The 13,498-nt window shown below is 43.8% G+C and overlaps 1 protein-coding gene and 1 long non-coding RNA gene across 2 annotated transcripts; both read right to left on the reverse strand.

The window, feature by feature from the left end:
* Window positions 1–6,329: 6,329 nt before the first annotated feature.
* aar2 (AAR2 splicing factor) lies at window positions 6,330–9,189 on the reverse strand. Its single transcript, XM_080468795.1, has 3 exons — window positions 8,153–9,189; window positions 7,848–8,077; window positions 6,330–7,181 (listed from the first exon to the last, which is right to left on the reverse strand). The coding sequence occupies exons 1-3, from the start codon at window positions 8,913–8,915 to the stop codon at window positions 7,014–7,016; spliced, it is 1,161 nt and encodes a 386-aa protein (XP_080324921.1). The 5' UTR covers window positions 8,916–9,189; the 3' UTR covers window positions 6,330–7,013.
* A 643-nt stretch (window positions 9,190–9,832) lies between these two features.
* On the reverse strand, window positions 9,833–11,847 carry LOC308113571. Its single transcript, XR_013935569.1, has 5 exons — window positions 11,531–11,847; window positions 11,203–11,337; window positions 10,955–11,011; window positions 10,617–10,757; window positions 9,833–10,524 (listed from the first exon to the last, which is right to left on the reverse strand). It is a non-coding gene; the product is annotated as an uncharacterized lncRNA (long non-coding RNA).
* Between the last annotated feature and the right edge of the window lie 1,651 nt (window positions 11,848–13,498).

Genomic DNA, 13,498 nt, shown 5'->3' on the forward strand with positions numbered 1-13,498 from the left:
AAAAACAATACAACTTGTGGTTAGTCCTTGTTTTATACCTGATGTTGAGGAGCGCAGGCTGACTGAGGGGGGATTTTTACAAAGGGCATAGACGAAGGAGAGTTTTCAATATTTCACCAAAAAGAGGGGCAAAATCAAAGTAGACAAACGCAGTATGTGTGCGTGTGTGAGGGGAAGAAAAAGTCTGAATAATACATCAGAAACCCCTGAATTATTCACAAGGCAGGGGGTGCAGGCAACTGAGGGTGAAGAGAAACAAGGAGAAAGAAAGCACTGAAAATTGATATCAAGCAGGAAAAACTGGACAGAAGAAAACAGGAATGACTTTAATACCCGGTGGGAAACTGTGAGTGATGAATGTTTCCATCCTTTCTTGGGGGGGGGATTGAAATCAGAAAGGTCCGGCGTTCTCACCCTCCCCCCTCCCCCCTCCCCCTACCCCCCTTGGTGGGGGGCTACCAGGAGGGGTAGCTTTCACCTCAGACCCCCCCCCCCAACACGCACACAAACACACACACTCTCACACACAGATGCAAAACTGTTCAAGACAAATAGGGTTAGGAGGAAGAAAAATGAAGCAGAAGGGAGAGGGCGTGAGTTTTTTATTACTCTTCAGAGGAAAGAAATCTCTTATGCACCGAAATCATTTGAACCTCTCATTCTTGTGGTGAAAAAAAAAATGTATATCCAAAGAGAGAATGTTTCAAGATCAGACTTTGGTTAAAGTTGTGTTACGGGTTGAATACGAAGAGTTAGCATTAGATATTCAGTGGTTATTGTCACGTTTAGAGTGAATCTGCCGGAAATCAATGTTTATCAGTGCAGTGTCCCCAAAAGGCATGAAACACGTGTGGTGTCGTCTTTATAAGATCGAAATAAACTGGCAGTTCACTTGTGAAGCCCCAAAACTCTGCTCCACTCAAGGTTAGGATTAGAGTTAGTATTGATGTTTCGCTTTATGTCAGTGGGCCAACATACTCCAAGATTGTGGATGTCGTCTTGCTTTACTTTACTGTCGTGGGGACCTACATCACATTGCAAGCTGCCCCATGGGGTCTCAAGTCATCATCGGAACAAACACTGAAAAATAAATACTCCTCATGAGAAATATCATCTTAAGGTCATGATGAGACAAGACACTGAGCAACTCCATTTTTAACTTCGTCCCGAGCGTTAGTTTGATACTTTTAAGGGCAGAGCATATTAAACACGTTACACTCACGTCACTCAAGCAATTAACTGAAATCTGTCAATCAAGTCAAATCAGTGATGTAGTAATGAACATTTTAAAGCTGAACTATTGATCAGAATCAAACAGACGCTGAATAGTTAGGCTATGGCTCTGTTTAAAGAGCAGGTTTCTCGAACAGAATGTTGTAGGTTCAATCCCCCATCTGTCCCTATGATGGAGTGTCTTAGAGCACAACGCTGACCTGCAAATGAAATGGACTGAGCTCCTTTGCACGGCAGCCGCGGCACACTGTCCACTGTAGACATCCTACACACAATGCAGGTTCCTCAAACAGGCAAAGATCAAATGCCAAACACAACTCGGACACACGCACAAAATGCGAGGCTATTAATAAGGTGGACAAACATTTCAACCTGCTGAGACGCCATCATACAAACCCCCCAAATAACCTGCGGCACAATGGATCATCTAATAACCACCACCTCACTGTCACTGTCATTACTCACCTGCGCGGATCAAATTATCAAAGTATGCACACCATGCAGTCTGCAGACATTTCCTTGGTTTGTGTCTCACGGCAGGACATCTGCACACAGAAGAGTTCATCTGTTCAGATGAGCCTCCTGATTAATAGCCCCCACCCCCCACCCCTCTTTAAAACACAAGAAAAGAATAAAAAGACAGAGAACCTGTGTGTGTGTGTGTGTGTGTGTGTGTGTGTGTGTGTGTGTGTGTGTGTGTGTGTGTGTGTGTGTGTGTGTGTGTGTGGCTAAAACTAGATTCAGAATCCCGTCCGATGCTTGGTTAAGCTCTCATGGAGGATGTAGAGTGCAGGCGCAGACACTTTTATGAGCCCTGTGACAACACTGAGACATGACAGCCGGGGTGATCGCTGTCTCTGCCGTGTGCACTAATCACAGCTTGTACTCGGTTCACCTCCACAAATTTAGTTACTTCGTCTCGGAAATTTATTGGCCAGCTGTTGTGTGGTTGTGTGCCTCGCTTGTACGTGATGAGAGAGGCACACAGGCCGGCCGGCCCAACCTCAAAGGTCTGCCGCCTCGTTTTTAGCTCCTGCCTTTAATCACTTCGGCAGATCACTATAACAGAACATATTGTTCACACATTCACATGCACACTTTCTCCCTCCTCTCTGGTGGATGAAGCTTCCAGGAGGGGTTGTTAAACCTCGTCCATCCCCACTTTTAGAACCTCTCTTCTTCGCCATACCTTCACACCAGCTCCTGTCCATATGTTTGGGCACACACTCTCACACACACACACGCACACACTCATATACGCATCCTGAGAAAATGTACACGTGCCTGTCTCACAACTGGGTCATGGGAGTCAGACATGTGAAGGCGGCTCAATGTGCAGTAGAGGGATTACAGAGGAATGGCAGCCTGCGATCATGAAAACAAACTTACTTGGGAGAAAGAAGTCCAGGACTCAAAAGTGAGAAAAAGAAGCACTTGGGAAACGTGTGGAGAGAGGGAGTAAGTTTCACAACACTGACACTAACTTTTTTTCTGATATAGATTTAATATAACAATAGTATCGTAATATGACCACATTACCAAAAGTTGATAACACGCACGCACGCACGCACGCACGCACGCACACACGCACGCACACACACACACGTTCCTATATAGGTGCAGCACTGCAGTGGTTAGCACTTTGATCTCACAGCCTGATCTTCCCAGGTTTAAATCCAGGACTTTTGCATGATGGGTTTGCATGTTCTCCCCATGCAAGCTATTTGTTTGTTTCTCTCTCTCTCTGTTTTCTTCTCCTTCCTTGTCTAAAAACGTGCATGTGAAGTTGATTGCTGAATCCAAGTCAACCCACAGCATTGCCTTCAGGCACCAAACCACATTTCTGGCCCAGAATTGTCTCTTTCGATTTTCTTTCCTTTATATCTTTTAAAACGTTGCGGGATATGTTTCTGTTCAGGAAAGTCATGGTTTGAATTGACTACATGATTTCATTCAGATGTTGCTCTGAGGCAACAAGAGATGTTTGATTGGCCAATGAGCAACATACTCAATATTTTTGATGTGCCATCTACTATCAATTATAAGACACTTTTACGGCCGCAGGACCCTCACTATGTTAGGGTTGTTTCAATACACAGCGAGGACAGTGAACCTGAGGATGAGATTGACCGTGGAGGAAGAGTGGACCCAAGAATCAGGCCAGAGATCTAGTTAGAAGGTCGGGTGATAATCAGAGGTCAAAATAGTATGTTTAACAAACATATGCCTGTATGGGCGTGTTTATATTTGTTTCTGAACAAGCACTTGAATGTTTAATTAATGGATACAGAGACTCATATGATTGATAAAGCAGGACCAGTGGATGTTAATGAGTCTGCTAAAGAGGTTGAAACCCCCGAAACGTCACGACTAGAAACTAGAGCAATTCTATATATCTATATGTCACTGTGTGGATTACCAGCCACCCACATGTTTTAGAGTAAAGCTAGAGGAGAGTCCCAGGTAGCTGACACCATGAATCCGAATCGATGGGAAGCCATCAAGAAAGTCCTTCAATAACAATGAGGCAGGAACACAGGATCATCCAGATCCACTGCACAGGATCCAGCCACTGGTATCGAAGATGAACAGATGGTCCCGTTCAAGGGAAGGAACAAGCTGGAGCAACACCCTGCAGCTAAACCCCATAATGGAGTGACTAAATGCTTGTCTTGGCCGGTTCGGAAGGTATTCCACACAACATTGAGATATATATACAGGGAGAGTTGTACAACCCCCCGAGCTGCCATATGTTGGAGCAAGTGGCAACATTATCCTCCGCCCGGCCCACTCAAAACTCAAGCAACAGGATCAGAAGTTATTCTTTGACAGCAAGTGTACATATGTCCCTCTCATCCTTGCTCAGTAAGGAATCCACTGGACCGGTACTGTTCACAGACTACCAGGAGTCAGTCTGACGTCTGATGAAAACCGGATGAGGGTCCGTGACGGAGAAGACTGCTGTGGTTGGGGAAACCATTTTGCATGTGATGAAATGATATGAAAACCAGCCAACCAGACAATCAATAAGTGAAATGTAATACTTTTTTTTACCTTCTAAAATAAAAAGTCATGCCGTAAACCTCGGGTTAACAATTGTTGTGGATGTGAGAGTGGTTGTGTTTCTTTCTTTCTTTCTTTTCCCTGTGATGGACTGGCTACCTCTTCAGGGTGTAAACTTCCTTTTGGCCGTAGCCCTCTGGGATCAGCTCCAGCCCTCTGTGAGGTTGTGTAAAGCAGCATAGAAGATGTATGGAATATATTATTATAAGTCAAAGAGGTCAGAGAAAATGCATATAATCTCATACATCTCCAGGAATCACTCTCAAATTCCTTCCCAGTGGACAGTGAACCGTCTCTAACTGTCTTTTAATGCAACCATTGAAATGATCAGAAAACCACAGTCAATAAGTGAGAAACTATGTCCACACATCATTAAAGACGGTTTTTGGATTCATATAAAACCAGAGCAGACGCGGTCAAAACGTCTCACACACACACACACACGCACGCACACACGCACACACGCACACACGCACGCACGCACTGTAACCTCCCCCCTCGCCGCCGTGCAGAGGGGAGGAGAGCGGGTGAGTGAGACAGAGACAGAGGGGCCTGTGTTTACACTGGCAGGGCGAGAGGCCTGTGAGCCTCGTGGAAATGACCCGCTCACATCTAATGGAGAGAGAGCTCCACCATGACTGACAGGGCCTGCTCACATCTGAGGGGTCCGCACTATCCACCCAGCCTGTTTTCCCAGTGTGCTTTGCTCCCCGGGGTGGCCGCACCAAACAAAACAAATAAAAGAGATTAGGGAGGAAAATGGCTGCAGCGCGGGGAACAAGGGGAGAGATTGGCCGGGTGGAGAAAAGGTTGCACGCGGCACAGGAAAGCTGGCCATGTCTGCTGACTTGCCGTAAAAACTGTAATTACAGCGCTAATGAAGGAGCTGGGAAGCCAAAGACGTCCCAACAGAGTCGTTTCCGTGACTGTACATTGTCAACGAAGAGGCGAATCAGAATCTACAAATCACTGGCACACAAGCCCGGCTATGTTGAGCTGATATGTTTCCTCCGTGCGTTCCAAGCAATTTTCTCCTCCTAAGTACAATCTCAAGGAAAAAACGAACCAGTGAAGTTCCCCAGCGGCCTCAAAGTGGACCACAAACACAGGATTGATCTTCTTATAAGTTGTCAAAGGGTGAGTTTTCATCACAAAGTCCAACATTACCGTCTATTCCACAATACCATGTGCCTGCTGGGAAGAGAGTAGAGTTCTGGTATCAGCATTTGGTTCACTCTCAACAGGCCCTGACTCTATTGACTCACATAATTGCATTAGATGGCTCTTTGTCCTTTTCATAGGACTTTTATGGTTATGGATTAGGTGAGGGGCTGGGGTGTACCACAGAGGAGAGGCAGATAATGGAAGAAAAAAAAAAAAAAAAGAGTTCAAGAAGGGCAGTGGTGAAAATAAACAGTCGATAGGCTGATGGATCGAACAGGTAAACACAACCAAAGCCCCATTCATCATGGTCAAAAGCACACATTTACATATATACATTGCTAATAGAGTGCACATAATTGTGTTTTCCACTCGAGAGCTCCTGACGGTGCAGCCCAGACTTACTCCTCACATCCCTCAAAGATCCTCTACAGAAAAAGCTAAAAGACGTGCAGCGGTCTTCAAACTGTAGGTTTTTATTCTTAGATTTCCTTTCCGAACACCGACAACAACGCTTTCAAGCTCTTTCGAAGGACGGGATGTTTTCATGAAAAGGTCAATGTACGCCACCTAGTGGAAGATAAAGAGACAACGCCGCCTGGAAAATAATGAAAAGTAAATGAAAGCTTGGAGCGTTTCTGCTTGGAATGTGCATTTTGTCCAACGTGTGTACGTGTGTTTCCTCTGGATCACTCGGAGGAGTGCTCCGACAGTCCAAACATGCATCTCACGTTGGTTAGTGTCCTGCACGCGTGAATGTGTCTCTGCTTGTCCTTTAATGAAGCGGTGGATTGTCCAGCATGGACTCGGCCCTCAGGCAGATGGGATCAGATCCACGGTAGATGGACAGAAGGAATAACATGCAAAAATCAACAGCTTTTAGTAATATTTTATTAAGAGTGTTTAGTCAAAGAAAAGACAATATGCAAAATAAGACAGCTTTTCATACAATCTACCACCTCACTATGGAAAAGAAGTACTAAGTAACAACACAGTAATAATTATCTATTCAAAATTAGAGCTATTCATATCTAAACTTTACTCATTTGAATGTATTTTATGATTTCAGCAAAGCAGAAGTTGAAAATTATGCATTGAGATTGAACAGGTTTGTTCTGGCAACTGGATTATTGTCAAATTATTTCGAAGGCGACACTTGCGGTGATCGATCGTAAGACCACCAGGGGGCGCCACTCCTCTCTAATATGCAGCAACCTTTAATAACTGAAACACTTCAACATTTGGATTCAGTGTTTTAACTCAACGTTTCACTTCACTGAGCAAATTGTGTCAACAAAGGCATAAAAGTGGATGTTTGCCATAACAGGGGGAAGATGTTTGTGACTCTGTCAGTGAAAAGAAAGAACACAATGAAGTCAAACACAACCTCCGCTCACATAAGACACTGTACGGGCCCACAGGAGGCAACCTCTGCAGGGGAACTCCAGCCTGGCCTGTGCCGCTGCAGATCATTCGAGTCCTCTGATCCTCTGAAACCCTTCACACCTTTGCTTCAATGTCCCTGTTGTTGCCACCGAATCCACAGCAACGGGGCTTCAGTCCACCGTGAGTCCTTCAGGAAGCTCCACCACCACCGGAGCACAGTCGTCCAGGTCTGCCTCAAAGTCCCAGGAAAACTTCTTGGTCAGGTGAGCCTTGAACTTCTCCGCCCGCTTCCGCAGGGTGCCGTCGACACCAGGCCCCGTGGCGAACTGGAAAAAGTCCTGGGGAGAGACGGGTAAATGTCATGATGCATTGTGATTTCAGAAGAAAGTACACTGCGGATGTTGCTCTTCCAGAGACTCTTTGACCACAACAGACAGAAATGATGAAGGAGTGACACATACTTGACAGTTTGAGATTCAAGATGTTGATTTTCAGCATTTTATTACAGCAGATTGACGCAGCAACTGTGTAAGCTGTCATGAAACGTTTGTGTCTCATCTCCCAGCATGAAACAGATAAAATACCCAAAAATGTAATAATAATAGCTTAGAGGAGAATCGCTATGGCAACACGTCAATGATTGAAACTGAAATTTGAAATGTAAAGTTTAGCAAATCTGCTCTTTTGACCACAAAAAGACATGATTGAACTTTTGGATTTAACAAATACCTCCTAAGATCCAGCTGAACAAAATGTATAGATTTACTCATTTATCTGAAATGTTTGAATATTAAATTACAAACTTCGATAAGTCGCTCTTTGGACTGTGTGATATTGAGCAAAAGAAAAAACTAACGATCAAGTTTTTCCTCTGCAGCCTGCAGATGTGTCGTGACGTAGGGAAACATGAATTTGTTGCAGGGGAGTCAAAGCAGCTGTAGAAGAGCACGAATCAATCCAGCGTGACTTTTGGTGATTTGATCCGAGCACCAAGAAAACCTTACCTGCAGCGTGGTGGTGAGGAAGTTGCTCTGTGACACGATGTCAACGAAGAAGTCGGGCGGTACCTCGCCCAGCTGGTGGTAGAGGACGGCGATGAGCCCCAGATAAAGGTCCTTGCGTGTCCGCATGGCCTCCTCCGAGCGACACATGAGAGCCAGGACGCTCTTCCAGTGCTCGAAGCCCTCGTACACGTTCCCAATCAGGAAGCACACAAAGGCAAACTGCAGCTCACCTGTGGGAGAAGATATTTGACCTCTTTGTTTTCTGCATATATAATATACTTGTTTGTCGGGAGGTTGAGACGTACCCAGCAGGTTGAGAGGCTGCTGATCGTAGTTCTTCTCCAGGACGGTTTCCAGGGCGTAGCTCAGGTCCATGCTGCACTGGGTGATCTCGGCCGGCGTTGCCCCCGCGGGGTAAGTCTTCTTGGGGATGTCAGAGAACCGCAGCTCCGTCCCCTCCCTCACTTTCATCCGTGGGAGTCTGTCGAGTCCTTCTCGCATGCTCTGGCAGGCCGTGTCATTCCTGGGTTGTTCCGCCCGGTCTTTGGTGTGCCTCATCTCGATCTCTGGAATAACATCGCTGAAGGCGCAGATTCTCCCTGAAAGAGGCTGCAGGTTATTGGCCACCTCCTCGCTAATGCGATCAGACAGAGACACCCACTTCCTCATCACCTCATAGGGATAGGGGCCCAGGTAGGGATCCAGCTCGTGCAAGGTGGCCCGGACTCGGCTCACCTCCTCTTGGTTCTTGGAGGCTGAGAAGTCCAGATCTTCCTCTTTGGGGTCCCAGCTGGCCAGGACCACTTCCCTGGGCTTCAGTGTGAGGAAGAGGCCCGTCTTCGGGCCGATTTCTGAACCACACGTCGGAGAGTTGACGGAGGAGTAGTGGAGGAAGTGCAGGCCCGGGGGGATCATCTTAACCCCCCGGAAGCGAGGACCCACATGCCAGCTCTTGCAGTCCAGTCCCAGCTCAGTGCCCTTAGGAACACCCAGCAGCACGAGGGTGGCGCCTTCCTCAAACAGCCTCCGAGCGACGTCCGGGTCCATTTCCACTGAACTGCTGGCCATGTCTGAGTCTTCAAGCCCGAATCACTCAACTCTGCTCTGCTCTCACACGTCCACGGAGCGACTCATGTCCACAAACACTTTCAATATATTCGGTGTCAGATCGCGCAGAGTAACGCGGGTTTTTCAAGGAGCGCGTTTTTCTGATGCTAAAAAACCGAAAAACCTCCGCAAACGTAAATTAACACGTTGAAGTGGATTTAAACGCACTTTAAAGGTTTGCTTCTCTGTGTTGATGATGTTTCGTTAGGGCATCGTTGAGTGGAGGCAGTACGACGGAGTTGTTGATCCGGGCGGAAACAAACGCTACAAACATGGTTCCGCCATCTGATATCTTTTTATACATAATACTGTACATTACAAAAATATTTTTGTAGACTATAATAATAATAATAATAATAATAATAATAATAATATAATAATAATAATAATAATATACGGACCCCTTTTATATAGTCTATAAAAATAAATAAATCTATAGTTTATGAATATACATATACACAAATTTTTAAAAAATCTATATCCAAGTACACACATCTCTCCAGAAATACACACTTATATACATCCACACATATAGCACATACTGTAGTTCTAATTTAATATGACTGAATAGTGGTAGGAAGAAGTTTGCTTATGTAATTTTTTTTCTCACTTCAAAATTATTTTAGTTTTTATCTTGCAAATGAAATAGTTGATAAAAGAAAATAAAGTTGTGAAGAAAATGTTTTTTTTCGGAATTTTGCTTATTAAAAGAAAATATATTTGGTTAAATATGATTAAACCAGAAAATATATTAGGTTACAATGCATTATATTCATCCAATAAGTAATAATGTACGAATTACTGATAAGAGGTGAAATGATATATTTAAAATATATTTAACTATAAGTTAACAAAAAGACCAAACAAAACTGTATTTTAAACTGATTTAATGAGATGGAGAAGAAATTATTTCCCCCAACATATAGATTTTCAGCATTTTTATTGTTGTATTTTTTGTAAATTACATATAAATTATAAGCAAATGGCATAAAAGTTGCATAGTCTAGACATTTTAATGAAATCTGTCAAATAGTTATCTGGTGTATGTACTGTGTATCCAAAAAGTAATTGGTATATATTCTACAGGTGTGTGATAACATAAAGCGTATAAGAAGAAAATGAACTCATGGTTACAAAAGGTGAGAACATTTGCATTTTCTGAAATTATTTGAACTCATTGTGTATATTTGATAGCTTATTTGTGGTTTTCATGAAAACTATTGCGTAAACAACTGAAATTGTCAATATGCAAAGTCTGGTATGGATCTGACATAGAAAACACTGAGAACTTGACGACAGGTAAATGATTATTGCAACAGTAGTCCAATAACAGTAGATCAATGGTCATGAAATGTTCTATATTTGTGCTGAATCTTCAATATCTTCACTAGCACTGAGCACAGATTTGTTTTAGAACCGGGATACACAGTGTTTCCTATTTTTAGAGCACGAAGACACTCTGCAATTTCTGCCAACAAACAATCAATGCATTTATAGCTTTAATTAACCTGATCCTCTTTCTCTTCTTCCCTTGTATTTTCTGGGAGGCAGAACAAAAGACTTTCTTCCTCTAAAAGCAATAAGAAAAAACAGCAAACTTATTTAGATTCTATATAACAGTGTGTGATTTTGGGCATTGTTTGTTTGTGTGATTCTTCTTACCAGACTATCAGAGTTGCAGTTATAAATGATGAGCTGCTCCATTCTCCCCACTGGCTTTTCCAGGTCAGATGGCTCCTTTCTGCCCCTCTGACACCTCACCTGCTGCGCCATACCATAGATGGAAACCAGGATGCGATGTGCCTAAAGAAAACAATGGAGATTGAAGAGAATTTGGCATATTCAAACAGTTTGCCTGATGCTCCTACTCCTAGATCACCGTTTGGAGAATAAACATATATTTAGGTAACCTTTTTAGCACATGAAACCAAAATCAGGCACAGGTTCTGGTATCAGATGAGATCAAATTACACTGGTCATAATGGTTGAAATGTATTTACCTTTCTTGAAGGACAGGACTCTCTCTCTTTGTGGTGAGTAGTTGCACCAGTTAAATTCTACAAGAAATATATACAAATCAACTGGACCAGTTGTAGCCCAGCAGACACAGGATGGCAGCCTTGCTGCAACTTTACTGTATGTCACATTTTGAGCTTGATCATGGAACAATGCAAAATTAAAAACTGTAACAATCACTCGCCGTGACATATTAATGCAAAAAAAATGTCCATTAAATAAATTGGCATACCATATTTTGAAGCTCAACTAGGATGAGTTCCCTGTAGGAGTCCAGTAATGTTTTGTAGTCACATGTGCGTTTACCACAGGAGGTGGCAAACAAGAGAATCAGCAGGGCACTACGGTACAGAGCTCCGGTCAGACACTGTGGAGGAGAGAACATTTCATTCACTTCGATTTAGTTTTATTCATAAAGCCCCGAATATAACACAGACACCACAAGGCACGTTTACAAAGAAACCCCACAACGAAATTGATATATAAAACATTGCTTATTTTCCAATGATTATCGGCCAAAGCCCATTTGATGCGCGAAGACGCACCAAAAGCGCACTTGCCATTTATCATGTTCTTCTGCGGGATCCTCACATGAGCAAATCCATCTGTGTCAGTGGCAGCAGGACCCAAAGGACCACTCCTCATCCAACTGATGTCACTGTCGTCACACTGATTCTCAACTCAGCGAAGTCGGAAAGAAACGGGCAAAATCCGTTTGGTCCTGAAAGGGACGATCCAAATGATCACAAAAGATGCTGTTTTGCATTTTTAGTATTCCAGTGGAAAAGAAAAGGAGCTGGATGCATTTTTACATCCCAAGGAAAAAGAGCAGCAACTCAAAAAATGGGACTGTCAAATAAAGTATAAAACCGAAAGGAGAATCAAGGAGAGAGAGAGAGAGAGAGAGAGAGAGAGAGAGAGAGAGAGAGAGAGAGAGAGAAAGAGAGAGAGAGAGAGACAGAGAGACAGAGAGACAGAGAGACAGAGACAGAGACAGAGACAGAAACAGAAACAGGCAGACAGACACTGGCATAATACTAAATATGTAACTCTATGGAAAGAAATTGGAGTCCCTACAGCCAAATATCAGAGAGCCAGTAATCCCAGATCAAATCAAAAACAGTGAACATTACAAGTCCATGACTTCATTCCCTTTCAAGACATGGCACACGAACACAAAACAGGTAGAAATGGTTCAAAACGATCAGGTTGGTGATGCCAAATTGAAATCAAGACGCGTGAACTGAACATTTGAACAGATGGGAAAAGCACATATCAAACAGAAGGAATCTGAGCAGCTTTCAGGAACTGAAAAATAAACATGATCTTCTGAATCAGGACTTCTTTAGATTCCTTGCTGAATGACTTTCTGAGTATAGTCAAAACAGAAGAGAAGAAAATACATTTGATCACAAAGCATTGGTAATGACTTATAGCAGTGACATTCCCAAACTAGAATTCATCATATGGATCCATCCATCCATCTTGTTTTCAGTTTGGTCAGTTTAGGGTCACATTGTGTCTGGAGAGCAGAGAAGCTCAGACATCCCCTGACCCCCGCAACTTCCCCCAGTGCTGGGGGGGGGGGGGGGGGGGGGGCAAAACAGAGATATAATCTCTTCAATGAGTCCTGCAGGGCCGCCGCCCAGTTGGACGTGCCTGGTAGACCTCTGAAAGGAGGTGACCAGGGGGAATCCCATCATCGTATGGGAACGAAATGGGAATCAAAGCTGAGGGAAGAAATCCCACAGAATGTGTGTTACAACATCTGGAAAACAAACAAAAACCAGAACAGTTACAGGAATGGGGAGAATTTATTTGGAAAAAACAGATCAGATACACTGTTACACCTCTCATTAAAAACAAACAAACAAAAGCTCACAACAGCTTAGTTGGACTAGAGGCTCATTGTAAACCAAACCACACACAGGACCTTTGGTCCTGCCTGTTCAGCTCTTCTGAGAGATATTTGAGGATCTATTCAGCCGGAGGACTTGTATCAGATTCATCTCACACCGGCAAAGAAAGCTTCACCAAGAACTTGCTCGAGATGGAAGCGGCCATTAATAAAAAAACTAGAGGAAACCTGCACCAGTCCAACTTCGACAGAGTACAGAAGTCCTGCCTTAGTTGGGCTTGTGTTGTGAACTTGCGGTTTGGTGTTTTCAAACAACTCGGACTGAAAATCACTATCGTCGATCTGACGTACCGCCGTCCAGCGGTTTTGGACCCAGAAAGTGTGATTCTGCAAACCGTGTTGTTTCTTTCTTGAAAGACGTCTGATGTGGCGCTCTGTGGTTTCCAACATCGCCAGGCGGTCCGCTGCTCACATTTCCTCCACCGTCATGGACTGCTGAGGCCGAGTTTAGGATTTCACCAAACTCCAGTCCCATCAAGTCTGGGAAATTTTTCTGTAATCAATCACCTCCCTTCATCCTTTCAGTTCCGTTGAGTTGCTTTGTTGGAGAGCTGAAGTGTTTTCATCAGTGAGGCAATGAAAACGGTGACTTCTGCCTCCTGTTCAGTTC

This window comes from Lipophrys pholis (genome assembly GCF_963383615.2).
Source record: "Lipophrys pholis genome assembly, chromosome: 8".
Lineage (NCBI taxonomy): Eukaryota > Metazoa > Chordata > Actinopteri > Blenniiformes > Blenniidae > Lipophrys > Lipophrys pholis.